The following is a 27,121-nucleotide window of genomic DNA, read 5'->3' on the forward strand; positions in this document are numbered from 1 at the left end:
TTTTTGCCACTCTTTTCCTCCTCCAAAATTGTCTTTCTTGAGCTAGTTTTGGTATTTTACACTATCAGAGTGTACTTTTACCAAGATGCCCTGATAGTATGTGTAAAGGCTTCTTGATGCAAGTGTGATGCCTGTCAAATGCTGATATACAATTTAGGGGGACATGTTGTAATGGGGGCTTGGTTGAGTAAATGGGTTGGAGTTGTATCCACAACAATTGGGCCTCTACAAAAGTCTTCCACTTCAGCCATTCTTCATGGCAACAAAATAAACCACAGATATCATCCTATAGCATTGTGGCCCCCCTACTGTAGTGACTTTTCTATGGTCGATTCTATAAATAAAATAAAGGTATTATGCAGTAAGGATGGAAGCTGGAGCACTAACAAGCAAGTGCCATAACTTCAGTCCCCCTTAACTTCAGTCTTGTCTGTCCATAATGCAGTTAAGATATGCGTGCACTTATGAATTGGATGGCTAAGGGCGTTGTTTTTTGCCTGCCTGCCTGCCAAAACATCTTTTTCACAATTTATGTTGCTAAAGTTAATATTAGTTCAATAAAAAGGTAAAAAGTAAATTGCATGACACCAACTTCAATCTCCAACAGGATCCAAGCATAACAATAGCAATTTTAGTACCAGCTCTCTTCAAAGAAACACAACCAATGCAAGAAAGTAGTATCAATTTTGGCAATAGAACATTTGTGGAGTAGGACAGTAATTTGCTATATTAAAAGTAAGGTCCATAAGCATATAGCATAATTTAAAGAGGGGCGCCATTCATGCAAAAGATTTCACTGCTGCAGTTCTTGAGCGGTCACTTCCCCTCCAACGGATGTGGATGTTTCTTGTGATGTTGCCAAAGCCATGACCTCCCCTGGAGGTGGGTGGTCAAATCTGCATGTTGCACCATACTTGCATGTGCCAGTCTTCATATAGTAAGGACAGTGCACAGAACCCTGTCAAAATGATCCACCCAAACTAAATGAATCCTATATAGCAGCAAATATACAACATGCATAAAAAGTTTGAGAGATGTAAAATTCAATCCCCTAAATCACAAATTCGACAAGAGTCAAGATCAGATATTTCAAAACATAGAAAACACCATGTTGGAGCACTCAATGCAAAATTGTCCTTAATAATCCCCTCCACAACTATGTAAGATTTTGTCAAACCCTAGCTAACATATAACACTTACTATTATTATTATTAGGGCAAAATTCATTTAACCCCGTTATGGTTTGAGCCCGGAGCACTTTATCCCCCTATAGTTCAAATATATGCAAAGAGACACCTTGTGGTTTTGGACCAAACTACAACACTGACTCCGTTAACGTTAGTGATAGAAAGACGATAATGCCCTTTGTTTTACACCTCTAATTCTGATTACAATACAACGCATCAAATCCACATCAACTGGACTCTTTGCTCAATCATCTCTGCATCTATAACCCAATCTCCAATCCCAAAACTAATCAGCACACTGACATATATATGATAGATTTAGAAAATACCAAGATTAGGGAATGATTAGGATATCATCCCCTATTTATATTAATAAAGATTAATAATTACAAGGAAGCCCTAAGGCATAAAATAATTACAAAATAATAACCAAAATAATCATATATTATTCTAACACTCCCCCTCAAGCTGGTGCGAAGACATCTCTCATGCCCAGCTTGTCTAAGATGTCATGAAATGGCTTACTCCCAACTCCCTTGGTGAGGATGTCAACAAGTTGTTCGCCAGACTGCACAAAAGGAGTACATATTGTGTCACTAGTGAGTTTCTCTTTAATGAAGTGGCGATCAATCTCAACATGCTTTGTCCTGTCATATTGAACCGGATTGTGAGCGATGTTGATAACGGCCTTATTATCACAGTATAATCGCATGGAGTCCGTCTAATCAATACCTAGATCACTCAACAATAACTTGATCCATAAGAGCTCAGACAATCCTTGTGACATAGCTCTAAACTCATTTTCTGCACTTGACTAGGCAACCATATTCTGTTTCTTATTCCTCCAAGTAACTAGGTTGCCTCCAACAACGGTGCAATACCCTGAAGTTAATCTCCTATCAGTCATTGATCCAGCCTAGTCAGCATCTGTATAGGCTTCCACACGAAGATGATCATATCTTGAAAAATACAGACCCTTACCAGGAGCAGACTTCAAGTACCTCAAAATTCTCATGACAGCCTTGAAGTGAATTTGATGTGGAGCATGCATAAACTGGCTAACCACACTGACAGCAACAGCAATATCAGGACGAGAGTGAGATAGGTAAATGAGTTTACCCACTAATCGCTGATAGCTCCCCCTGTCAACAGCTGCTCCCCCTTCATCATCTCCCAGTTTCTGATTAAGTTCTAGTGGAGTGTCACAGGCCTTGCAGTTCAACAGATCAAGCACATACTTCCTCTGTGAGATAAATATCGCATCCTTGGAGCGAGCAACTTCAATTCCCAGAAAATACTTCAAGCTCCCCAAGTCATTGATTTCAAACTCAATGGCTAAATATTTCTTCAATAGAGGAATTCCCTCACTATCATCACCCGTAAGAACTATGTCATCTACATAAACAATGAGTGTTGTAGTCTTACCAAGTGAGGAATGTTTCACAAACAAGGTGTGATCTGCTTGACTCTGCTTGAAGCCATATTTAAGCATAGCCTGAGTGGATCTCTCAAACCAAGCTTTCGGAGACTATTTGAGACCATATAATGACTTCCGAAGCCTACATACTTTGCCTTCTGTCTAATGATCCTCAAAACCAAGAGGAATGTCTATATATACCTCTTTTTCGAGTTCACTATGGAGAAAAACATTCTTTACATCAAACTGATGAATTGGCCAATCTAGATTAGCTGCTAAAGAGAGAAACACTCTGACTGAATTCATCTTAGCCACAGGTGCAAAGGTCTCCTGATAGTAAACGCCATACGTCAGAGTGAACTCTTTTGCCACAAGTCTAGCCTTGTAACGCTTAATAGAACCATCCGCTTTGTGTTTCACAGTATACACCCATTTGTATCCCACAGGTCGTTTACCCTTAGGTAACTCAGTCAATTCCTAAGTACCATTCTTCCTAAGTGCTTTTATTTCCTCAATCATTGGCAAATTTCCACTCAGAGGTAGCAAGAGCATTCTGAAAATGGTTAGGAATGCTAACAGAGGAAATATTAGACACAAATGCTCTATATGAGGACAACAAATGAGAGTAGGACACAACATTTGAGATAAGACGTTGAGTACAAGACCTCACATCCTTTCTCTTGGTAATCGAAACATCAAGATCAATGGACTCAAGAGATTCAAAGTTACCTAGACTCTCATCATAAGCAGGAGATGACAGTGAAGGAGCAGAAGTGGTCTCTTGTATCCAGTTAACTTTCTGTCTGTCTTTGTCGCTGACATAAACTTGCCCTTCCCTATCCTTGGTGACATTGGGTTCTACAGTCCCAGTATGAGATGGTGGTGCAAGAACAACTAATTCCACCACAAGAATCACAAGAATCACTTTACACCAAGGCTCCCCCTAAAGGGAGGACTGTGACATCGGAGAGGACAAGAAATAGGATTGGGACTCAAAGAATGTGACATCCACGGACACAAACCACTTACGAGAAGGAGGGTGGTAACACTTATATCTTTTTTTAGTAGGAGAGTACCTAAGGAAAACACATTTGAGAGAGCGAGGGTTCAACTTACCATAAGTAGAAGAGTGATTATGGACAAAACAGACACATCCAAATATTTTAGGAGGAATAGAAAACAATAATGGGGAACCTATGAGGACTTGAAGATGAGCTTGTTTCTGCAAGACCTGAGTAGGAAGATGATTAATAAGATAGGCAGCGGTGAGAACAGCGTCGCCCCAGTAGAACCAAAGCACACTCATAGAAAAACACATGCACCAAGCCATGTCAAGAAGATGGTGATTCTTACGTTCCGCCACCCCATTTTGTTAAGGGGTATTTGTGCAAGAGGTCTGATGGATAATGTTATCAGTAGAAAAATATTGCCCTAACCCAGAATCTATGTATTCACCCCCATTATCAGAACGAAATATTTTGACAGTGGCCCCAAACTAAGTACAAATCATCTTATGAAAATTGCGAAACACAGAGAAAACCTCACTCTTGTCTTTCATGAGATACACCCAAGTAGTACGAGAAAAATCATCAATAAATGTAACAAACCAACGATAATCTTTTACAGACACAACATGAGCTGGACCCCAGACATCAAAATGTATTAATGAAAAAGGAACTAAACTTTTATTAAAACTGAGAGTAAAAGAAGCTATGTATTGTTTGCCAAGCTGAAAAGACTCACAAAGAAATTCAGACACATTATTGTTTTAAAAAACAAATGAAAATAAATGTTTTAGTAAATAAAAAGAAGGATGCCCAAGACGCCGATGCCACAGCCATATATCATCGGTGGTAGTAGGACGCATGGTGGAAGAATGAGCAAGCTGTCCGGTTGATCCAGGAAGTAAAGACTATTTTCTGCACTACCATAGCCAATGGTCCTCCTCATGACAAGGTACTGAAAAAGACAATGATCAGGAAAAATGTCACACTACAATTCAAATCATTTGTAATACGACTCAAGGATAGCAGGTTAACAAAAAAATTAGAAACATGGAGAACGGAAGAGAGAGGTAAAGCAGGAGTGACATGGATTAAACCTTTCCGAGAAATAGAAGAAACAGTACCATCTGCAATCCTAACTTTGTCCTGACATGAAGAGAGCTTATAGGCAGAGAAAAGAACAGAGGAGCCAGACATATGATCTGAGGCACCAGAATCAATAATCCAAGGCAAAGACTTATGAGACAAGAAAACACAAGGAGAAGAGACTAAGTTACCCGAGCGGGCAAATGACGAGAAAGATGTACTAAGAGCAGTAGAAGACCGGCGGTCCAGCAATTGACGCAGAACATCCTCAAGCTCATGAGTAGTCATGCCAGAGAGATCATCAGAAGCTTGGCCAACGGAAGCAGAATTAGAATCAAGTGTATCAACGGCACTAGACTGATGAGCCTGGGGATAGGAGCCACATCCTCTAGACTAGCCTGACCGACCTCCTCTAGAACCAGACCGATCACTTCGACCCCCGGATGGAGTCTCATGAAACTTCCAACACGTCTCGCGAGTATGCCGCGGCTTCTTATAGTAATCACAGAATACAGACTCCTTAGCGGCAGACGGAAGGATGGAAGTCAGGCTGAGGCCATCTCGAGAGGTAGACAGTAATGCTGAGCGGTCAGTAGAGATAGGGGACATCATAACAGACCGACGACTTTCCTCATTATGTATATAGGCAAATGCCTCCTGAAGTGAAGGAAGAGTGTCCATACTCAGAACCCGACTCCGAACTGGATCATACTCCACATTGAGACCGGCCAGAAACATGAAGACCCTTCCTGTGCAATGAACTTCCTGTACCCGACGGAATCAACAGTGCAAACAGGCTTATAATCCTGCAGGTGATCAGGGCGTTTCCAACCATTAGTAAGGAAGATGAAGTACTGAAGAAGCATCTGCTCACCCTGAACAGAGCTCTCAATAGAGCGGCGTAACTCAAATGCCTGGGAGAAATTCCCTTTGCGAGAATAGGTAGCAGCCACAACATCCCAAACATCCTGGGCAGTCTTCATAGACAAGTAGCCCTCGCCAATGTCTTGTACCATCGAATGAATAAGCTAACCCATAATCAAAGAGTTGGTAATCTCCCATTGGTCATAACCTAGGTCAGTGGTGCTGGACGCCTGTATCTTGCCATCAACATACCCCATCTTCCCTTTGCTCTTCAAAAACATAGTCAAACTCTGCGACCACGCTAGATAGTTTTGACCATTGAATAGAGAGGTGTTGATTTTAATACTGGGGTTGGGGTTATCAGTCATAGTAGTAGGTACAATGGAACTCTCACTCTTAGGTATCGACACACTAGTGGAATCTGCCATAGATATTATACTACCGAACCCTCAACAAAACTGGTGCCAATCACAAACCCAGAAGGTGGTGGTGAAAGGGAAAAACAAACACAACGACTACTAAAGAATTAAAAATTCATACTTTTTTTTTTTTGGGGGGGGGGGGGTCAGAGAAGCATTGTTCAACACTGGACCAAATCAAACATTGATATATACAAAACAAACAAAACCAGAAAACGAAACCAGAGAGAGAGAGACGAGGGGAAAAGGCCACCAGAGGTGTAGGAAGCCAACGGGCTGTCGGTAGTAGTCAACTAGGCCAGGAGGGCTGTCAGTGGCAGTAGACTAGGCTAGGACGGCCATCGGTGGCAGTCGACTAGGCCAGGAGGGCTATCGGCGATGCTACTATGGAGGAGAAGTTGAAGTCGATCACAAAGAGGACAATTGGCGAGGAAGCTGCGGGAGACCCAGGTATGTTCCGCACCCCTAGGGGACCATTAACACCTAGTTGAATGAAGTGGGTTGTCTCCGGCTAGCTCCGGTGAGTAACAGAACTGTTTAGGGAAAATGGGTTCAGGGTTTAGGGTTTGGCTCTAATGCCATGATAGATTTAGAAAATACTAAGATTAGGGAATGATTAGGATATCATCCCCTATTTATATTAATGAAGATTAATAATTACAAGGAAGCCCTAAAGCATAAAATAATTACAAAATAATAACCCAAATAATCATATATTATTCTAACAATATATATATATAATTAAATCAAACTAGTAAAGAGGAATTGAATGCCAAGCCAAGTGAATTACCAGTCATTTTCCTCATGGTAGAACACAATCACTTTCCCAGTAGGAGCCATGAATCCATGACTGATCCCATAATAGATACACCGTTCTTTGTTTTTAACAGAGTCCAATTAACAAAAAATTATTTTTCCTAATGTCTAACATTTTAATTTCATTTATAATTTAATTACTTAAGTTCATATTTATACATATATAAACACAGGCATATACATTTGTATGCATATATATAGCAGAGGTTAAGTTCTTCATATATATATACACACATGTATACAGGCTATTGGATTTCACAAATCTGAAATTCTTAATGCTTAAATCTTGTTTCAAATCTTCTTCCATAAAGCATTTGAAATTTGCTTAGCCCAAATCTTGTTCCAAATCTTTTGTTGCTGCCTGGTGTCCATGATTCACTATGTTGATTAAGAGCATAGGGCTTATCAGCCCAATTGAAGCCACAGAAAGTCACGATGAAGAAGGGATTGGGCAGCCGGGACGGGACGACGTCCCGGGGAGGTGGGGGAAGAAGTCAGGATGCTGAGCAAGGTAGGTGAGGAGGGAGACGGTGGAGGTGAGGGAGATGGTTGGGTGGTGGTGGAAGGGGTAAGGATTAGGGTTAGGGTTAAAAGATAGAAGATGATAATGATGATGATGAAGAGTAGAAATGACTTTCTCCATTTTGATTTCACTTTAATTTCAAAAAAAAAAAAATGCGTGCCCACTCTCAAAATTGGCAAGTGTATTCCACCTTCCGTCAATTTGGATGGAAAATATAACAATTGCAGTTTCAGTCTCTTCGCAAATATTTGAATTATAGGGGGGTAAAGTGCTCAAGAGCTCAAACCACAAGGGGGGTTAAATGAATTTTGACCTTATTATTATTTTGCGTTTTGTTGTTGCAGGATTGAAGATTGTGGGCAACACACTACATAAGATAAAAAGTAGTGACAGGCGTTCAGTGGGAGAAGCTAATGCCTCATTTGGTAATTGGATCTTATTTCAAGCCTTGCGATATGATTTATAGTTGGTAATCAGATTGTGATTAAGTTATTCTAGGTATTTGTTATATTTATGAGATGTAAATCTAGTTTACATTTACATTTATCAAAGTATGAATGAGCATCAGATGACATCCCAGATGAAGAAAAAGGTACCTAACAATGAACACAGATAGGTATGACTTTCACAATAACCTAACAGGAGTACAGCAAACAAATAAGTTCTCTTCAGGGATTTTATTGGACAAAAAGCAAACATGTACTTGTGACACTGCATTTCTAACCAACGCGTTGGTTCTCAATTGGAAATAAGATCCATAAAGCACTTTCCAGACAAAAAAGGAGGAAGAAAAAGCGACTGGAAGAAAAAGTAAACACAGAATAAATAAGCAAGGGGCAGTGTAAGAGAAATCAAATCATACATAAATGATCGAATCTCCAGATGCTCTGAAAATGCTATAAGGTGATTGGAAATGGTTAAATTAGTTGAATAGGAGGAATACTTTGGTAAATTTACCGAAGACGATAGTTTGTATTGATAAAGGTGATCTTACATGCCTACAGTATGAATTTAAAAAAAAAAAAAAAAAGACACATTGTATCAGCATAAGAACCATTGCCAAAGAAATTGTTAATATCTATTAAATGAAACAGACATTTCAAATGCTATATATATAGTTAGTTGACGAGGGTGAACTTACCAAAAGTATATAATAAACTAATTAACAACGCAACCCAACCCTGCCGCAACAACACAACCCCTACTAGTATTTCGAAACATAGAAGATGCCTTGTTGGAGAACTCAATGCAAAATGTCATTAACAATGACCTCCTCAACTATGTAAAATTTTGTGGCAAAAACCAAAATTAGTTTATTTAGTGTAATAAATTGGAAAGATTCAGAAAAATTCCCCAAAACAATTTTAATCGAAGGATTGCACGATCCTATGACTCAATTGAAGATCCTAACCATCTTAATGAGATCCTACTCTACAACAATTTAAATGCTATCCAGATCGATTTTGATTTTTTTGGATCACAATTTTAACAACTATGATACAAAGCTCCTTTAAAAGTTGCCAAACCAAGATGCCTTTGATCATACATTCTAATTTGTGATGCCTTTTTTGGCAGTCCATCGGGTGGGTTTGTTTATCCTGTGCCTCCCATTTATCTAGTGCCTGCCCAGTTCACTGGGCTGTTGCCAAGCACTTGCCTGTTAATACTGTAATTCTTACTCAAAAAGGTGACCGAACGCAATCTATCTTCACAACTTACGCAAATTCAAAGCAAAAGTCTGCCCAAAAAATGCCTCTGAAACAAAGGGTGAATATACTTTACTCTAGCTTATCATGCAACACTAGTTTACATGGAAACTACAATTTTAAGAATTCAGATCTCAAAAAGTGTTTCCACTATTTCCCATGACAACAAAATGGCACATACCTAAGCGGCATGGACACGTTGACACCGCAATTTTTAAAAAATTACAGTACACGACACGGATACAACACGGACACATTGACATGGCAATTTTCAAAATATACAGGACACTACACATGAAAGACATGCACATAATATATAATTTTATATATTTATTATGTCATATATACGAGTATATCATTCAAAGAGAATAAATAAATGCAATATAACACTAATTTCTATAAATTGACATTGTTTTTCTTTGATTATCATATTCTAAATTATTTTGTTCAAACTTATAATTTATTCTGTGTGTCTAATCAATGGACAAGTATGTTCAAGCAATCGACACGTGTGTCCTCCAAGTGTCTAAGTTTAAATTTTTTTAAACAAAATAAGACACGTTTGGATGAATGTTGGACATGTGTCGGGAAGTGTCCAATGAGTGTCAATGTCCGACACGGACACACCACCCTTTTAGAAGTGTCCATGCTTCTTAGGAACATACAGATCCAGGAAAATTGAAAGAGATAAAACCACTTAATACCAATTCTTTTAATTTATTGCAGATATTGATTGCACCTATGAATGCAACATTCATGGCTATCTTCTCAATCTCATTCAAAAAAAAAAAAAAAAAAAACACAAATAGTGCATACCTCTCTCCTAGGTAGGCCTGCAAGACTGAGCTTAACATTTTGTTCCTGGGCTTCCTTTGACAGAGTGAGTGCTGACCGATCAATGGGGTGATGAAACTTGCATCTTTCCCCAAACTTACACACCCCAGTTTTCATATAGAACTACAATAAGTAGACACAAATATATATAAGTTAGTAAATGGATCACTTTTGATTCAATTCATGTTCGAAAATAGATGAATGCATGAAGTACATCCAAATTGGTTGACAAGGCAGGCAAATGGTTAACAGCAAAGTGCAGTTTTAGACAACATTATTTTGATTACAACAGAACAACAAAAAGTAACACTTGACCCCACAGATAGTCAAGAGTTAATGAATATAATATTATGTAAAATTCCTTGAATGACTCAGCCAAGTCTTCTATGAGATGACGTAATAATTCCAGTTAGAAGGGGAGAAAGGATTATTAGAAATTAATATTTTTGTTACCTAGGTTCAATTATTAAGGATGGAGAAATTGGATGTTGGAGATGATAAGATCCATAGAATCAAAGTAGGCTGACTCAAGTGGAGGAGTGTTTTTGGCATATTATGTGATTAGTGAATATCAACAAAATTGAAAAGAAAATTCTATAGAATAGCTATAAGGCCAACAATGCATTTCGGGATAGCTTTTGTGCAACTAAGAAAAAACACTTTTATAAAATGAGTGTTGTTAACTAACAATATGAGGATGCTTTAATAGATGTATAGTAAGATTGGGAAAGATAACATAGGAAAGACAGAATTAAAAAGGAACATATTCGTGAAATGATCAAAAGCAAGTTAAGAGAAAACACGCTAAGGTGGTTTGGTCAAGTACAATGAAAACCTGCAGTTAAAAAGACATGAATTTATTTAATTTAACTGAGCATATATAGCCCTTGATATAGCAGAAGGGCAAAAAATGATTCATGAAGCCAGTCTCACCTAATTGGGACAAATGCTTAGTTTGGTTTGGTTTTAGTTAAAAGACGAATAACAAGAAAGAATTGGAGAACACAGTTTACATGAAAAATATTTTTAAATAAACTCCTTCAGTAACGAATCGGACCCTGCCAATTCCAAAACTAACAGTTGATAATCCAAATCTAACCCAGTGAAACATGATATGCCTTACAGGCCCCTTACTCCACTCAACAGACATTATTTACCACTAGAACATAAAAATCAAACAGATACGCACATCACATTCAATCTGCCCAGGTCGTTGAGGAAAGATGGTTGGGGCCAGTCCAAACTGCAGCAGGGTAAACACACATCTGTGAGTACTTCAGCAAAAAATTTCAGCATTTTCATTTCATAACAAACACAATGTTACCTGAAAAGTGAGAACAAATGGCAGGTAATAACAATGAGAAACATAACATCTTGACCAGGCAAATATCGTTATGTATTGTTCCAAGAGGCATAAATGGGTAAAAGCATGGTTGTTAGAATCGTACGATTCAATTCATACAATTCAATACAAGTTTCAACAAAACGATACGAATTGTGCTGTTGAATCGGAAATTGAGTGAATCATGCTATTCACTATGATTCATTGAGATTCACTGTGATTCAACTTTATTTTGTTCCTTTTTTTTTTTTTATAAATAAATTTATCACCAAAAGCATTAAGAAGATGCTAAAGAATGCAGAACCAGAACTCTAGAGGAGGGTAGACACCTAATCAATCAAATCATCTACAAAATCCAAGAAAACAAACACATCCGGATCCACCTGCCCAAACACCCAACTATACAAAACTTGGACAAATCTATTCTCTATACATGGCAATGAACAAGCAACACCTTGAAAAGTACGTCGATTCCGCACTAACCAAACCAATCACATCAACCATAAAGGGGCCAAAGCCCAAGCCTTCCGGCACCTCTTCCCGATCCGTCCCCCTTCCTAGCTTCACATAACCTCCCTCACCCCTTTCAGTTGGATCCACACAAATCCAAAAGTCAACAAAATGCACGCCCACAAACAAGATGCCATCGGGCAATAAATGAGCAAATGATCCACAGACTCTGCGTTACCACAACACATACAACATCAATTTATCAAAATATGATACCAAATTATCAATAGTAAGAATCCTCCCAAAAACTACTATCCACAAAAAGAAAGCCACCTTTGATGAAACACTTGGCATCCAAACACGCCGCCAAGGAAACTCCTCATCCCCATCCCCACTCAAGACCCGATAATAAGACAAAACAGATAAAACCCCAACTTGCCCCCCATAAAGGAAGCTCAATAATCCTCCAACTGCCCAATCTTACAGTCCTGAACCTACCGACGCAACCTAGTATCCCAAACCACTGCACCACTAGCCCCACTAAAATAAGATGCCACAACCGCTTTGGAATCCACAAGACGACGAAATATCAAGGGGAACCGAAACTACAAAGCAACCTCACCACACCACTGATCTTTCCAAAAATGCACCCTAACCCCGACACCTACCAAAAATTTAACAAGTTCCCAAAACTCTCCCTTACCCCACCAAATACCTTGCCACAACCCATACTTAACAGCCACCACCCAATGCCACAATTGATCCCTTTCCAGCGCAAAATGCCACCACTACTTCCCCAAAAACACTGCATTAAAAGAACACAATCTCCACACCCCTAAACCCCCCACCTCTTTCAACCGACAAAGCCGATCCCAACTAACCAGATGATACCTAAACTCATCCCCACCTCCTTCCACAGAAAATCACACTGCAACTTTATTTCTATTTTTTTTAGATAATGCATTAAATGTCATTTTTGTCAAACTATCAAGATATATAAAAGAGATCCATTAAGTATATTGACATACGTGATTTTATATGTATATATATACAATTAAGTTATAACTCCGTCAGGGTTGTTAACAACTCCGCAGGTCTCAAGCCCGGGGTAAAGGAGGAGGATTGTGTGTTAGGCAACCGACAACCAACACATAAAAAAGCCTCTCGAATCCTTTATGACAATGAATCCTACTTTGAATCGTTTAAATGCTAGGTCGTTCCCCTCAAGTAACGCATTGCACCTGCCTCCGGGTGATTCGAAAGTAAGCAAGGGGCACCATATCGACGCCTAGGTGCGGTGAAAAATGGGCAAAGATTCTCGCGTTTTTCTAGACGAGTGCGGGTAAAGAAACTAACCAAGACTATAGGTTTAGGGTAGCTACTTGGAATATAGGAACCTTAACTGGTAAGACAATGAAATTAGTAGATGTTATGATTAGAAGGAGAGTTAGTATAGTTTGCGTACAAGAAACTAAGTGAACGGGTGAGAAAGCTAGGGAAATTGAGGATACCGGCTTTAAACTGTATTATAGTGGTAAGGATAGACGCAGGAATGGGGTAGGAATCATAATTGCCAAGGGTCTTGTGGAGAGTGTAGTGGCGGTCATTAGGAAAAGGGATAGGATTATGTTAGTTAAACTAGTTATTAGAGGGAATATAGCGACCATTATTAGTGCATACGCCCCTCAAGCAGGATTAGATGATCAGACTGAGAGGGATTTTTGGGAGCAAATAGATGAGATCTTACAGGAAATACCTGTAGGAGATAACCTAATTATATGTGGAGATTTTAATAGCCCTGTAGGCATAGATAAACTAGGCTATGGAAGGGTGAATGATAGATACAGTTTTGGTGACAGAAATGAGGTTGGAGAGAGTATCTTAAATCTTGCGTTGGCTTCTGACCTGGTGGTGGTCAATACTATGTATAAGAAGAGGGAGGAGCATTTGATAACTTTTAAGAGTGAGTTAGTTAAGAGCCAAATAGATTATTTCTTAGTGAGAAAAGTGGACCGCCTAAAATGCAATGATTGTAAGGTGATTCCTGGAGAGAATCTGACCTCAACATAGGATTTTGGTACTAAATTTATGTTTTAAAGAGCAAACCAAGCTAGGAAGAATGGTGGGCGTTGTAGGACGAGATGGTGGGATCTAAAAGGGGATAAACTAGCAATATTTACAGATAGAATGGATAAGGAAGGTACTTGAGACTTGGAAGATGATGCTAACACTATGTGAAACTCGATGGCTAATTGTATGAGGAGAATCTCAAGGAAGTGTTTGGAGAGTCGAAAGGAACGGGACCCAGCTCTAGGGAAACTTGGTGGTGGAGGGAAAAGGTTCAAGTGGTAATTAAGACAAAAAAATAGTGCTTTAAAAAGTGACAGAAGAATAGAACTGAGAAAAATCTTAAGAGCTATAGATTGGCTAATAAGGAAGTCAAGAAAGTAGTGAGAAAGGCTAAGTTAAAAGCTTATGATGACCTATACACTAGACTAGATAATAAGGAAAGAGAGGAGGGAATACAAACTTGCTAAGATACGGGAGAGGAAAATAAGGGTTGTTTGGTTTGTTTTCCAGAAAAAATTTTGGAAAAAATTCTCTACAAACAAATTTTCAAGAATAATCAAACCAAACAAATTTTTTCAAAAAAAATCTCAAAATTTTGTTTGATTACCTACTTTCTAAAATCACTCTCTCTCATACACATCAAATCAATCACTTTTTTTAAAACTCTCTCCCCAAAACAATTTTCCAAAATCATTTCTGAAAAAAGGCAAACCAAACAAGTTTTTGTACTTTTCATCTCAAAAACTACTCTACAAACACAAACCAAACACACCCAAGAAATTTTAATCAAGTTAAGTGCATCAAGAGTGAGGATTCTAAGGTATTGGTGAAGGATGAAGAAATTAAGGAAAGATGGAAGAACTATTTTAAGAAACTATTAAAGGAGGAACATGGAGGTACGTCAATAGGAGAAGAAATAGCCAGTAATACGATAAACCAAGACTATAGGTTCTATCACAAGATTAGGAACTTTGAAGTAGAGATTGCACTTAAGAAGATGAAATCAAATAAGGCTTTAGGACCTGATGATATCCCTATTGAAGCTTGGAAGTGTTTAGTTAAAAAGGGTGTTGCTTGGTTGACTAGGTTGTTTAGCAAAATTTTGTTGACTAGGAACATGCCAGATGAGTATAGGAAGAGTATTTTAGTGTCAATCTGTAAGAATAAGGGAGATGTCCAGAATTGCAACCACTATAGAGGAATCAAGCTAATGTGTCATATAATAAAAGTGTGAGAAAGAGTGATGGAACGCCGAGTACGAAATATAACAGAGGTTTTAGAGAATCAATTTGAGTTTATGTCTGTCAGGTCAACAATGGAAGCGAATTATCTTTTGAAGAGAGTAATAGAAAAGTATAGAGAAAACAAAAGAAACATTCATATGGTGTTTATCGACCTTGAGAAAGCATATGATAGAGTAACTCGGGATACAATATGGTGAGTGTTAGAGAAGAAAGGGGTGACAAAATGTTACATTGATGTGATTAGGGACATGTATGAAGGAGTGGTGACTACTATAAGATTGTCTGTTGGAGAGACAAATGAATTTCCTATCATTGTAGGGTTACACCAAGGATCTACCTTGAGTCCTTATCTTTTTGCTTTAGTTATGGATGAGTTGATGAAAAATATTCAAGATGACGTGCCATGGTGTATGCTTTTTACAAACAATATCATGCTAGTGAATGAGACTAGAGAAGGAGTTAACATAAAGTTGGAGATTTGAAGAAAAATACTCAAATCTAAAGGATTCCGGATAAACAGAACTAAGACAAAGTATATGGATTGTAAATTTAGTAACAGTAACAATGAAAGCAGAGGAGAAGTGAAGATTGAGAACCAAAAACTGTCTAAGAGTGAACATTTTCGTTATTTAGAGTCGATTATCACTACAACAATGGAGATTGATGTGGATGTGGCCCATAGGATTAAGGCGAGATGGTGTAAGTGGAGAAGAGCGTCTGGAATACTGTACGATAAACTAATACCCACTAGACTAAAAGGTAAGTTCTATAGAAACGCTATTAGACCAGCGATGTTGTATGAGACGGTGTGTTAGGCAACCAAGAAGCAACATGTAAATAAGATGAGTGTGGCTAAGATGAGGATACTAAGGTGAATGTGTGGTAAGACTAGACAAGATAGAATTAGGAATGAGTGTATTCAAGAATGGGTAGGAGCAACACTGATAGAAGATAAATTGAGAGAGAATCGATTGAGATAGTTTGGTCATATTCAACGGAGACCAACAGAGGTAATAGTGAAGAGATGCAAAGCAATGATAATAGATGGAAGTGTTAGGAGACCAAGTAGGCCTAAATTAACGTTGGCTAGCGTTGTAAATAAAAGTATGGATATACTTAATTTGACTAACGAAATGACCATTGATAGAGCCGCGTGGAGAAGAAGGATTCATATAACCGACCCCATTTGATGAGACTTAAGGCTCGGTTTGGTTTGGTTTGGTTTGGTTTGGTTTGGTTTTGATTTATATACAATTCGGTTATATTGATATTTACTTCATTTTAAATATTATGTGAATTTATATATATAATATAAATGAATATAATAAAATCATACATCATATCAAATGAATCTTACGATTCACAATTCACTATTTTAAGAAAACGATTCACGATTCAATTTGAGATTTGAAAACAATGGGTAAAAGAGAAAATACAACAGCTTTTTAAAGAACCCATGAGGCAAACCAAACAATTGAAAAACTCATGATAAAATTTAGTTCATACTGAGAACATCTATTAAAAAATAAAACATTTGCAAGAGATTCAATATCAAAATAAATAACAATTTCCTCTTGCTCTCATGCACCATAGGCATAGCTGAAAATGACATAGACATCTGTCCAATAGTCTTTCATAGAAAATCAAACCATTAAGATGCACAAACAATCTCCAAGTTACCGTTGTTTGAGTCAGCCGCGGATCAATGGTTTGCAGAATGGAGGCAGCTGGATTGACAACTCCGATGTTCAAATGTGCTGCAGGAGAAGCTATTATGGCAGGGCCTATTGCAGCAGCAGGTGGATTAATTGCTGCAAAAACAAAAACTTGGGGTAAATTCTGAAAAAATGAAGTATTGAACAAATTATTGACAAATTCTCATCATGCATCCTAGTAGAACACCTGAGATTTATAATTACCATATCTGTCAGGATGATTGTAGCGACAAGTGGCACCATACTTGCAACTGATTTATGTCAAGAAAAAGAAAGAGAAAAAAAACTATAAGAACCCTGCCTCAAAGAAAAAGAGAATGAACAGACACCCGTTCTGTGTTGATGAGGCGAAAGTCACCTGCCAGTTTTCAAGTAGAATGGACAATCCACTTCACCCTGTCATAGACAAACCATATCAGTGAACAGGACTGGGCAATTGATAGACTAGTGTTAGATTTAACTAGGAAAAGGAGATTAGTAAAGAAATTAGCAAAAGAAAACCAGTCTACCAGCAATTTGGCAGCCAAAAATTCACTAGTCTGGGAACCCTAGAAGCCAAAATGAGAATATAACATTCAATTTATTTAATAAAATTTTAAAATTGTTTCCATGTAGTTTGCATCTCACATATTTTTATAACTCAAAATTTTGATCAGCATAAAAATATTCACAATGGCTTAAGCTTGTCAAACCACAGTAGGCAGCCAAATTGATGATTTCAAGCACATGTTATCTTATAACCTATTTCAAGCCTTTTGTTTTTTTAGGGTTGTCCAAACTCTTATAGCATGTTAATGGTCACAAGTTACCTCACCAACCTGTTTGCCCCTGGATAGAAGAATCTTAAGTTCAAAATATGAGGATATACATGCATACAACAGAAAAATATTATATTATAAAAAAAAAAATTTAAAAAAGGGCAAAAAAAGAAGCTTTATTTTTAACAGATCATGATTGATGAGAAAGAAACTGAATATATACTGGACTGTGCATATGCAGCAACAATAAAAACACAAAATAAAGGAAAACAATAGGTATCAATGAATTCATCAGTTTATTAACCATTATCTAATGTATACATTACCAGTCTCATAGGAAGCCCTTTGGAGTTGTGAAATAATGCCGGGGTAAAAGGTGGCTTCATCGGATTCACCTCTACAGTTCCATCATTACTAATAACTACTTCAATCTGCCCATCATTGCCATTGTCTTGTCCAGCTGCTGTTAAATCGATATCTTTTGGGTGATGAAATTTGCAGGTTGCACCAAATTTACATTTTCCAGTCTTCATATAGAACTGCTTACATGTAACAGAAAAGCAGGATAATATTCATAACTGAAGAATATGTAGGCAATGCATCCACAAACACAGTCAAATACCATACCGCACAAGGAGGCTCAGATGGCCTATCTGGTAAGTCGGAAAAGCCAGCACTCTCCCGAGCATCCTGTAATCAGAGTAAAATAGCAAAATATTAGATTTTATAAACAAGTCACAACTGGTAAAAGAACATACAAATTAACAGGATTAGCAACCACCACGACAGTGGCACCTACCAAAGCCACTGCTTTGTCCTTTGGATGGTTAAATTTGCATCTAAGACCAAACTTGCATCTTTGGGTCTTCACGAAGTACTGGTACATATTCAAGGGACAATTGAGCACATAAATTAAATGCACTGATAGTGCCTAAAGAAACATGCAAGAAAAAAGTACTCTGAAGCACTGCTTACAGGACAATCTGGTTCTCCTGGTCTCTCGGGGAGGGATTCACTGGTGGCAGTAAGTGGGACCTGCATCCAATGTAGATAAGTAATGCTAATGTGTCAAGAATTCAATTACTCCACAGAATCCACATGCAGATAGCAGCATACAAACCAGCAAACAGAAAATATTGACACAGAATAGAAAGAAACAGAAATTCTGAAGTCCCATATGAAAAATACAAATGCATTCCAGCCAAAGAATAATGCATAAAGCATGAGACTCCAGGCAGAATTCATAATAAAGATTACTTCAGTTCAATGATTCTAAATCACAGAACCAGTGTATCTAACAAGATAACAAAATTCTATTAAAAATGGTTTCTCCACATAGAGAAGTGAAAAGAACAAATGAATGACCTCCTGCATAGTTAATTCTATTAATTCACCTCAGAGAACCAATGCAAATATACAACACAAAATCTCAGGAAACGTCATAATATAAGCTAAATGAATGGTTGTAACTTTAAACATTACACAAATAGGGAAAAAATTACTAAGTGCATAGCACTCAATAGAATCTCAGTGCACAAAGTCTCGTAAGAACATTAAGCAGTTCTGCAATATAGATTCAATGTTGCCAGTAAACATTCTAGAGTTTGTGGCATGAGTGAGAGCTACCAAATTGTAAATTAGGGGCAATTCAAGCTACATCAATAAAACCAGATGCATCCCTTGTCAGTAAACTCTGTTTAGGAAGGTCTGAAACCAGATGCATCACTAGTGTACGCAGATGAATTGCCCAATTTTGATGAATTAGTAGATAATTTATTGACATATTTCACACATGCTGTAATGCAACCAGAGCAACTATACCTACACATCATTCCCAAAGCTTGCAAGAATTGTTATAATAACTCAATATCCCCCTTAACCTATTCTGAATTTCACTAAGAAATATGTATCAGTATTGGTACCAAATCTAAATAGTTTCAATATGAATGTACTGTTTTTCAGGAGTAATGGAAAGTTCATGTTCACAGGTTCCTACATTATAATGTTCCAGCCAATCATTAGGTGCAAGAACCTTTTGATCAACGTTTCACAGGGTTCAGCGCACAATGGCACATTCCTTAGGTTTGTTTTTTCTTTTGAACATGCACATTCCTTTAGGTTGCACATCATTATGTTGCCATCTAAATAAATGTACTCCAAGCCTTCTGTGCTCCCCTAAGGCATTTTGGGCTTGTCACAATAGATTTTTGGGTAAATTACATTAACACCCCCTCTACTCTTTGAAATCACACTGACATCCCTTGTCAATTAACTTTGTTTCTTGTTATAATAAAATTCCTATGTTACCCTTACTTCATTACACAAGTAAATCAATAGAGGGAAACGGAGAACCATCAGACATCATCTCAAAAACCACCCCAATAATCTCTTCCATTTCACAACCCCAATCAGTCAACCCATTGTCATCCCTAACTACCAACTCCATAATCCCAATTATCACTATTGCTCCAACGCCACATTGTCACCCACAAATGATCTGCCATGAAACCAACACCCACTGCAATTACATTATAAATACATACATATATATATATGTAAATTGTATATACATATACATATATGTATCTATATGAGTAGGATATACATACCCGTGTACATAAATATGTATTTTGTATTCCTAATCTATACAATTGCAATGTGAGTAGATTTTGCTCCGCAACCACAAGTAATTTGTAACGACCGTGGTCTGCAACAGTTGTGCAAAGAATGAAACCACTTTGGGGTCTCTATTTTTGGGTTTATGTTAGTGTGAGAGAGAAAGAGATCAATAATTTGTATTTAAATTTTTAGTCCTATGAGTATGTACATAACAGTTTCTTTATATGTATATATATATATATATATATCTATATATAGATAGATAAACTTCTGAAAAACCATTGTGCTCTGCACTACCCTATCACTTCTCTGTGTTTCTATTTTCTTTCTCTCACCAACCATCATGGTAAATTTAATTTCTAATGGATTTTTGGAGTTGCTGTTGTTGCAGATGGCCGTGGAGGTTCAAATAAGGAAATCGACAGAGGGTGCTCGGCTGCGTTGATGGAGGGGGGACGTTGAACTGGACGAAGGAGATTGGGAGCTTGGGCTGCATGCGTGGATCTGGGCAGTGGATGGAAGAAAGGGGGAGGAGGAAGGGCAACAGAGTGGAGATAGGGAGGGGAAAAGAGAACGATGATGGTGGTGCTTGGGGCAGTGGACGGTGGTGGTGCTTAAGGTAGGGGAACATGAGGGAAAGAGAGTTGGCCAGGGGAGGCAATGGGTTACTGTGTGTGAATAGATTTGTTTGGTTGAGTTGTTGGAGATAAAGTTTGGCAATGCGTGGAGAGAGAGAATAAAGACAGAAGATGATAGATTTTCTAACAAGGGTAAATTAGGTATTAAATGGTAATTTTTTTAGTGATATTAGCAAATTCTGTTTGGTCAACTAACAGTTGACCAACAGATGGGTTCATCTGTTACATAAAATTCTAGACTTTCTATGTCCTCTTTTTAGAGTTTTATGTATTTTATGTCATAATAATTTGAAGTGTTTTATGCCACGGTCAAAATTCAACAGTTTCATTCAACACCCCCCCCCCCCCCCCCCGGGGGGGAAATGTATGGTTGTGGCAAATGATAGCTCACCCCTAAAAGAACATTACTTTTACAAGTAAAGATAAAAACATAAAAATCACATGACACGTCAAAATAGATTTTAGCAACTTATTATAACAAAATTTGTACTTAGATTTGCAAAAACTATTATGGTAGCCGATGTGACATAGACATGAGTATGAGTATTGGGTGCAGGTGTGTGACCAAGCATCAGACCTTTCTAAACCTAAATCTTGATATTAGGATATATATATCCAAAAGTTGGCCATGTGTATGGGAACATGCCATGAACACATATTGTTTTCTTTTTGCTTAATAAATTGTGTTTTCCAATGTAAAACAGTCATATCAGATAGATTTAAATAAAGCAGGGTATAAATACATCTAATTAAGGAAACAAATTAATAAATAAGTAAATCCTTTAGGTGAAACCATCAAAATATATGTATCACACATCCAAGATATCAAGAATTGAAAATAAATTTCATGACCAATTAGACATTTTTTTTTTGGGACAAGTAACATAAATTTTGATAAAAGTGAGTAAAAAGGGAGCCGAAACCAAGTACAAAAAAATCAAGGTTAAACTAGCGTAGCCTCAAAAAAAAAATGCCTATACACTTCAATAACTATACTCCTGATGAGACTATCAGGTTAATAATTATGCAGCCATACCAGCCTTGTTGGTTGCTTGTCCTCCATATCAGGGTATCACACAAATCAAGTAGGTTGTAGATAAATCAGAGAAACCTAAAGATACAGATATTAGCGTATAAGAACTACTAAAACGTAAATCCTAAAAATACTGATAAACTAGAAGGATAAGTGAAGTTAGCATTTACAAAACTATTTACACCTCCAAACAAACAATTATAGAAATTAGTGGGAACACATAGCCCATACAATAACATCAATCCCCGTAATATAAATCCATTGGAACATAGAATTTAAGAAAGATATAAAATTACAAATAATGCCCATATGTAATTTGATAAGTTATCATTATAATATAGAAAACAATAGCAAAAAATGGTCACCTCTTTCCAATCTGGGATTCCACCTTCAGGAACCCAAATAGGATGGTCAAACTTGCAGCTATCTCCAAACTTACAGGTTCTTGTGAGCATATAATGGGCACAGTCCTTCTCTCCTGGCCTCTGTGGATAAATAGGCAAATTGCTTGCACTCTCGAATCTAGGGCGCTTGGCTAAAGGGTTGGTAGAAAACCAAGCTTCACTTTGCCCAATTGTGTTATGGGCACCCAGAAGAGTCTGATGATAGAGTGCTATGATAGATAGTAGACACGTATAAACAAGAAAACATATATGTTATTATATATGTATAACCATAAATACTTTTTGGAGCAAAATTTCAAGAAACGTACGAATACAGTGAATACTGCAACAACCATATTTTACACTAAATGTAGATTAGACATCACACAGTACAAGCTCAATAACTAACAGTTTTATATACTTGATTAGATAAATGAAATTAATAAATAAAAATAATCAAATTAACTTTACAGGGTTAATTAAATAAATGACATTGGCATACCCTAATGAAATTTACCTATAAAAAGAATATCAACACTAAGAAAATAGATTCCTAGAGCAAATAAATAAACCGAATCATAGTATCATAAAAATATATTAATTTGCAAGGCAGATGTATTTGAATATATAATCATTCGTATATCATCCACTGCTTTAAAATATGGTGAATCTAGTAATCATTCTTACAAGACATTCACAAAGTCTTAAAGGAACCAGTTTACCATTGTGTAACCATATTTCTTATATACACCTCACATTAAAGCAATAACACAACTTAACATTATCAATGCTTGTAATGGTTGACCACCGAGAGGTTTAGTGACATTACCATCCATGCCATGCTCATTGGTGAAAGGATCACACGAATTCTTTCAAATTGAAGCCTAGGGGAGTACAGAAAGCACACCTGGTTATCTAAAACTAGCCTTGAAAGCTAGAGGTGGGCAACCTTGACAGGAGCAGGCTAAGTACTACCGCAGTATGTAAGTTCATGCAGGAGTCAGACCATGGATAATCTATACTACCTATATTGTACTATAAAGTGAACACCTCAGTTGGTACGAACACAAAAGTGATGCTGTGTAACTCAAATTCTAATACAAAAATTATCCAAATAAAACATATTTTCAAACTATTCCCATCAATAGCTACTTGGGCAAAAACCTAAAAAACCAAATTCAAAAGTAATCCAATTTCCCACTTCTCCCTCTACTTTGCATCTGCAGTGTCACTGGTTGTACAAAAATGTGAATTATAAATTATTCTCATGAAAAAAACTAATCTAGCAACGTAGTACAAAATTTTCATTTTGAGTTCTTAGCCAGATTGCAATTGATGTCACAAATATTTCCCCCACAATGCTGCAGCATGCAACTCAAACTAAATTCAAAATTTGAAAATGTGATAAACTGTAGGCTCTTTTCAACTTAGATTCCAAACATATTGGGTTGACATAAAGAATTTGCATTCATGGTATTAAAGTTCATGATGCGTATCCTTAAGTTATTCCATAGTATGATATATTATGCCATCATCTTCATGTGCAATGCACAAGAAGGACATTCTACAACATGCGTATTATATGTTTAAAGCAAAATTAATAACACTACCAGTTCATCTGTCCACCAAGTTACCAGTCAAGCAATCTCAGAATAGAAAGGTGGCACCTATGAAGCACCGACACGTCCCTAGGCCTCACGTACGAGTGTCGGACACGTGTCAGACACGGACACGCGTCGGACACGCAGTAGACACGTGTCCGACACTCTCTCTAACGTATCCCCTTTTTTTTTTGAAATTTTCCAGTCGGACACGCCATGGACACGCCGGGACACTCTCCAGACACGCGTGAGTGGATCAAAGAAGCCCTAACTGTTGCAGCAGAGGAGACAGAGGAAGAGCGAAGGAGATCGATGGAGACAAAGAAAGAGAGAAACCCTAACTGTTGCAGAGAAAGAGAGAAAGAGAGAAAGAGATCGAAGGAGACAGAGAGCGAGAGAGATCGAGGGAGGAGATGAGACAGAGAAAGAGGGAAAGAGAGAAGGAGATTGAGGGAGAAAGAAGCCTAACCTGTCAATCGAAGAAGCTGAGGTGATCATCTCCTTCTTCTTCTCTTCGTCTTCCTCCATTTCGTCTCTGCTCTTCTTCTCCTCCCTTTCGTCTCTGCTTTTCTGACTCTCTCTCGCTCTCGTCTTTGCTGACTCTCTCTTTGTCCTTTCTTTTTTTTTTTTTTTTCTATTTTCTCTTCCCTCTTATTACCATGTCTGTCTCTCCCCCTTTATTCTTTTTTTTCTTTTTTATGTCTTTCTTTTGTAAATAAATACTAATATAAATAAATACAAATAATATATTTATTTTCTAATTTTATATATAATAAATAAAATAAAAAAATAAAATTAGTATATATTTTTTAATTTTACATATAATAAATAAAATAAATAAATAAAAATAGTATATATTTTTTAATTTTACATATAATATATAAAAATATATATATATATTAAACGTGTCCTCAGCGTGTCGTGTCCCCTATTTTTTAAAAATTTGCGTTTTTGCGTGTCCGTGTCGTGTCCGTGTCGTGTCGCGTGTCCGTGTCCGTGCTACATAGGGTGGCACATTCCACTCTTGTTCTCCTTACAAGTTACAACATCTCTTCATCTACTCTTTCAATCACCATAAGGAACCAACTGTTTCACAAGATTTGGTGGTATTTACAATTCGGATGATCCAACACACAGCTAATTGTATGGAAGCACCCCAACCCAAGGTCCTAATTTTTCCATATCGAAAGTGCCATTGGTCTTTCACAAATGATAACTGATAAATGACAAGAAACAAATGGGTTGAACAATAGTGTAGTCATCACCCACTTGAAAATACAAGTTTTAAAGAGAGTAAGTAACCACTTAGTGATTTTTTATTATATTGATGATGTCCAGGACCAAACGCAAATTCAAGCATTTTCATGTTCTCAAGTTTATTATTCGAGATAACAAAAGAGGGATAAAATTGAAAGAAGATGATATGCTCCTAAAGCAATGCATTAAGCAGCCAATTAAGAAGCCCTCGACTTCTTGAGATAGGCATCGCAGTCATATTGAGTTAGTTCCATCTCCATTCAAAGATTAATCCAGATTAGGACTTAGATATCAAGTAATGTAACTAATTACCAAAAAGAACTACAGACTGCTAGCTATGCAAGATCAGAAAGTTAGTCAATAGAAATAGTCAGACATAGTAATTGAGTGTGTGTGTATATATATGTATATCGTGGTTAACTTGCACGAGTAGCCCAGCAGTTAAGGAGACGAGTTTTGGGACGAGCTGTAAACTCAGAGGTGTTGGTTTTACTCTCACTAGCATCACCTGGCTTAATCAATACATGTAGTTTGTAAGGGTTTTTACTCTGCAGGAGTAGATCCAAAGGGTTTTTACCTTGGGGAGCTTCCTCATCATAAATAAATATTCAATCAATGAAAGAAAAAAAAAAAAAAACATCTTCTATAGTCCTCTCTCTCTCGCAAACTTGTATGTAATTCTCCATTTCTGAAGAGAACTGAAGAGAATCCTACTCATTTCACATTGATTGATTTCAACTTATCAGCTTCTACTCTACCTGTGGTTGTGGGAGGGGGGGGCTTGAAGTTGAGAACAAATCCCGAGCTGTCTAGAATTCGTATGCTACTTTGTGATCTTAATGTTTTTTCACAAGGATATGTGTGAATTTTTTGGGCTTGGGTCGCACAAAGTATATAGAAAGAAATGTATGATTAAACTAGGAGAGGATAATAGAAAAGGAAGAGGAAGAGGAAGAGGAAAAGGCTTACAATCAGAAGGGCGCTTGATGGCCCCATAAGGGTCTACAGCAGAAGCAGCTCCAATGTCGACACCGGGCCATGACAACTGCGAAGCCAAGTGAGAGGATGCGGACGTAGAAACTCTGGCGGCCGAGTAATCAGAGGCGGAGAACCTGTGGGCATCGCTTTGACTGAATAGCATGGATGCTGATCCTCCCAGCGGATCTGCGCCGCCGACGTATCGGGAAGAGCCGCGCAAGGACGAGTCTCCCGACAAGAAACTATCGCCCACGGATCTTGATGAATACAGGCTTGACAGGTTCGACGCTCCTCCGTAGCTGCTGCTATGGTGATTGTAGCCGTACAGCTGATTCGCCATCCAAACACCCACGCAAACCCTAACTTCACCAATATGGTCTACTTATCATGTATTTCTCTACTTATACGTTAAACGGTGGTGGACAACAAACCAATTATTTGAGCATCCGCGTCGGCCTCTTAAAATTTTTACTCAAATTTCAATCAAAATTCACTTTTTCTATTTTAATTTGTTATCTTTTTAATATTCACATCCAACTTTCTATTTTAACTTTAACTCAATTTTATTAAATTATTTATTTTTTATTATATTTGTTATTTTTTTTTATTAAATTAATGAGATTTTAGCCAAACAATTTTTTTTTAAAAAAATTGTCATTGACCGACCGGTCAATCGGTTAGGCTAAATATTTTTCTTTTTCTGTTACAGACACTCACGGACATCTGGTAGGATATCTAAGTAGACGATCGGTTTAAAGATTTTTGCTTAGTTTTGTTCTAGAAAATATAATAAAAAATAATGTAACTAATGAACAGTGTCTCTTTATTTTTGTTGAGGTACTGTATCAAATTTAACAAAAAATTAATTTACAAAAAATTTGTTGAGGCTGATGGAGGAAGGATTTGATGCTAATGCTCTCTACAATAGCTTCAAAGTTATTATAGAGAGCTTGATGCGGATGCTCTACTAAACTAAAAAAACAAAAATGCTACACAATCCTAAAAAACACAATTTTACAATTCACATTTATTCGTGATTGGTCAAAAAAAAAAAAACTAAACAAAAACAAAATATTAAATTACAAATACATTCATGAGATTTGATTAAACTACGAACCACTTTCTGTAGTTTTGGAAATTAGATTTCATCCCCTGCGATTTTTAATTTCATAACAAA

General features: G+C 37.3%; 1 protein-coding gene across 2 annotated transcripts; it reads right to left on the bottom strand.

The window, feature by feature from the left end:
- Positions 1–549: 549 nt before the first annotated feature.
- HUA1 (floral homeotic protein (HUA1)) lies at positions 550–26,451 on the bottom strand. 2 transcript variants are annotated; one of them, XM_028224160.2, is made up of 12 exons: positions 25,936–26,451; positions 22,091–22,338; positions 18,411–18,470; positions 18,235–18,312; positions 18,063–18,125; positions 17,762–17,974; positions 17,036–17,073; positions 16,882–16,928; positions 16,643–16,773; positions 11,046–11,099; positions 9,839–9,979; positions 550–958 (listed from the first exon to the last, which is right to left on the bottom strand). In XM_028224160.2, the coding sequence occupies exons 1-12, from the start codon at positions 26,282–26,284 to the stop codon at positions 794–796; spliced, it is 1,587 nt and encodes a 528-aa protein (XP_028079961.2). In that variant the 5' UTR covers positions 26,285–26,451; the 3' UTR covers positions 550–793. The 2 variants fall into 2 exon arrangements, with proteins under 2 accessions (XP_028079961.2, XP_028079962.2); XM_028224161.2 differs by lacking the exon at positions 18,235–18,312 and having other exon boundaries at positions 25,936–26,371.
- Positions 26,452–27,121: the final 670 nt, after the last annotated feature.

This window comes from Camellia sinensis, chromosome 7 (genome assembly GCF_055761805.1).
Source record: "Camellia sinensis isolate YWXY chromosome 7, ASM5576180v1, whole genome shotgun sequence".
Lineage (NCBI taxonomy): Eukaryota > Viridiplantae > Streptophyta > Magnoliopsida > Ericales > Theaceae > Camellia > Camellia sinensis.

Coding starts and splice junctions, on each gene's coding strand:
- HUA1 (XM_028224160.2), bottom strand. CDS start 26,284: ATGGCGAATCAGCTGTACGGCTACAATCACCATAGCAGCAGCTACGGA. Junction 16,929..17,035: donor TTCTACTTGAAAACTGGCAG/GTGACTTTCGCC, acceptor GACATAAATCAG/TTGCAAGTATGGTGCCACTT. Junction 959..9,838: donor CAGGCCTACCTAGGAGAGAG/GTATGCACTATT, acceptor TCATTTTGACAG/GGTTCTGTGCACTGTCCTTA.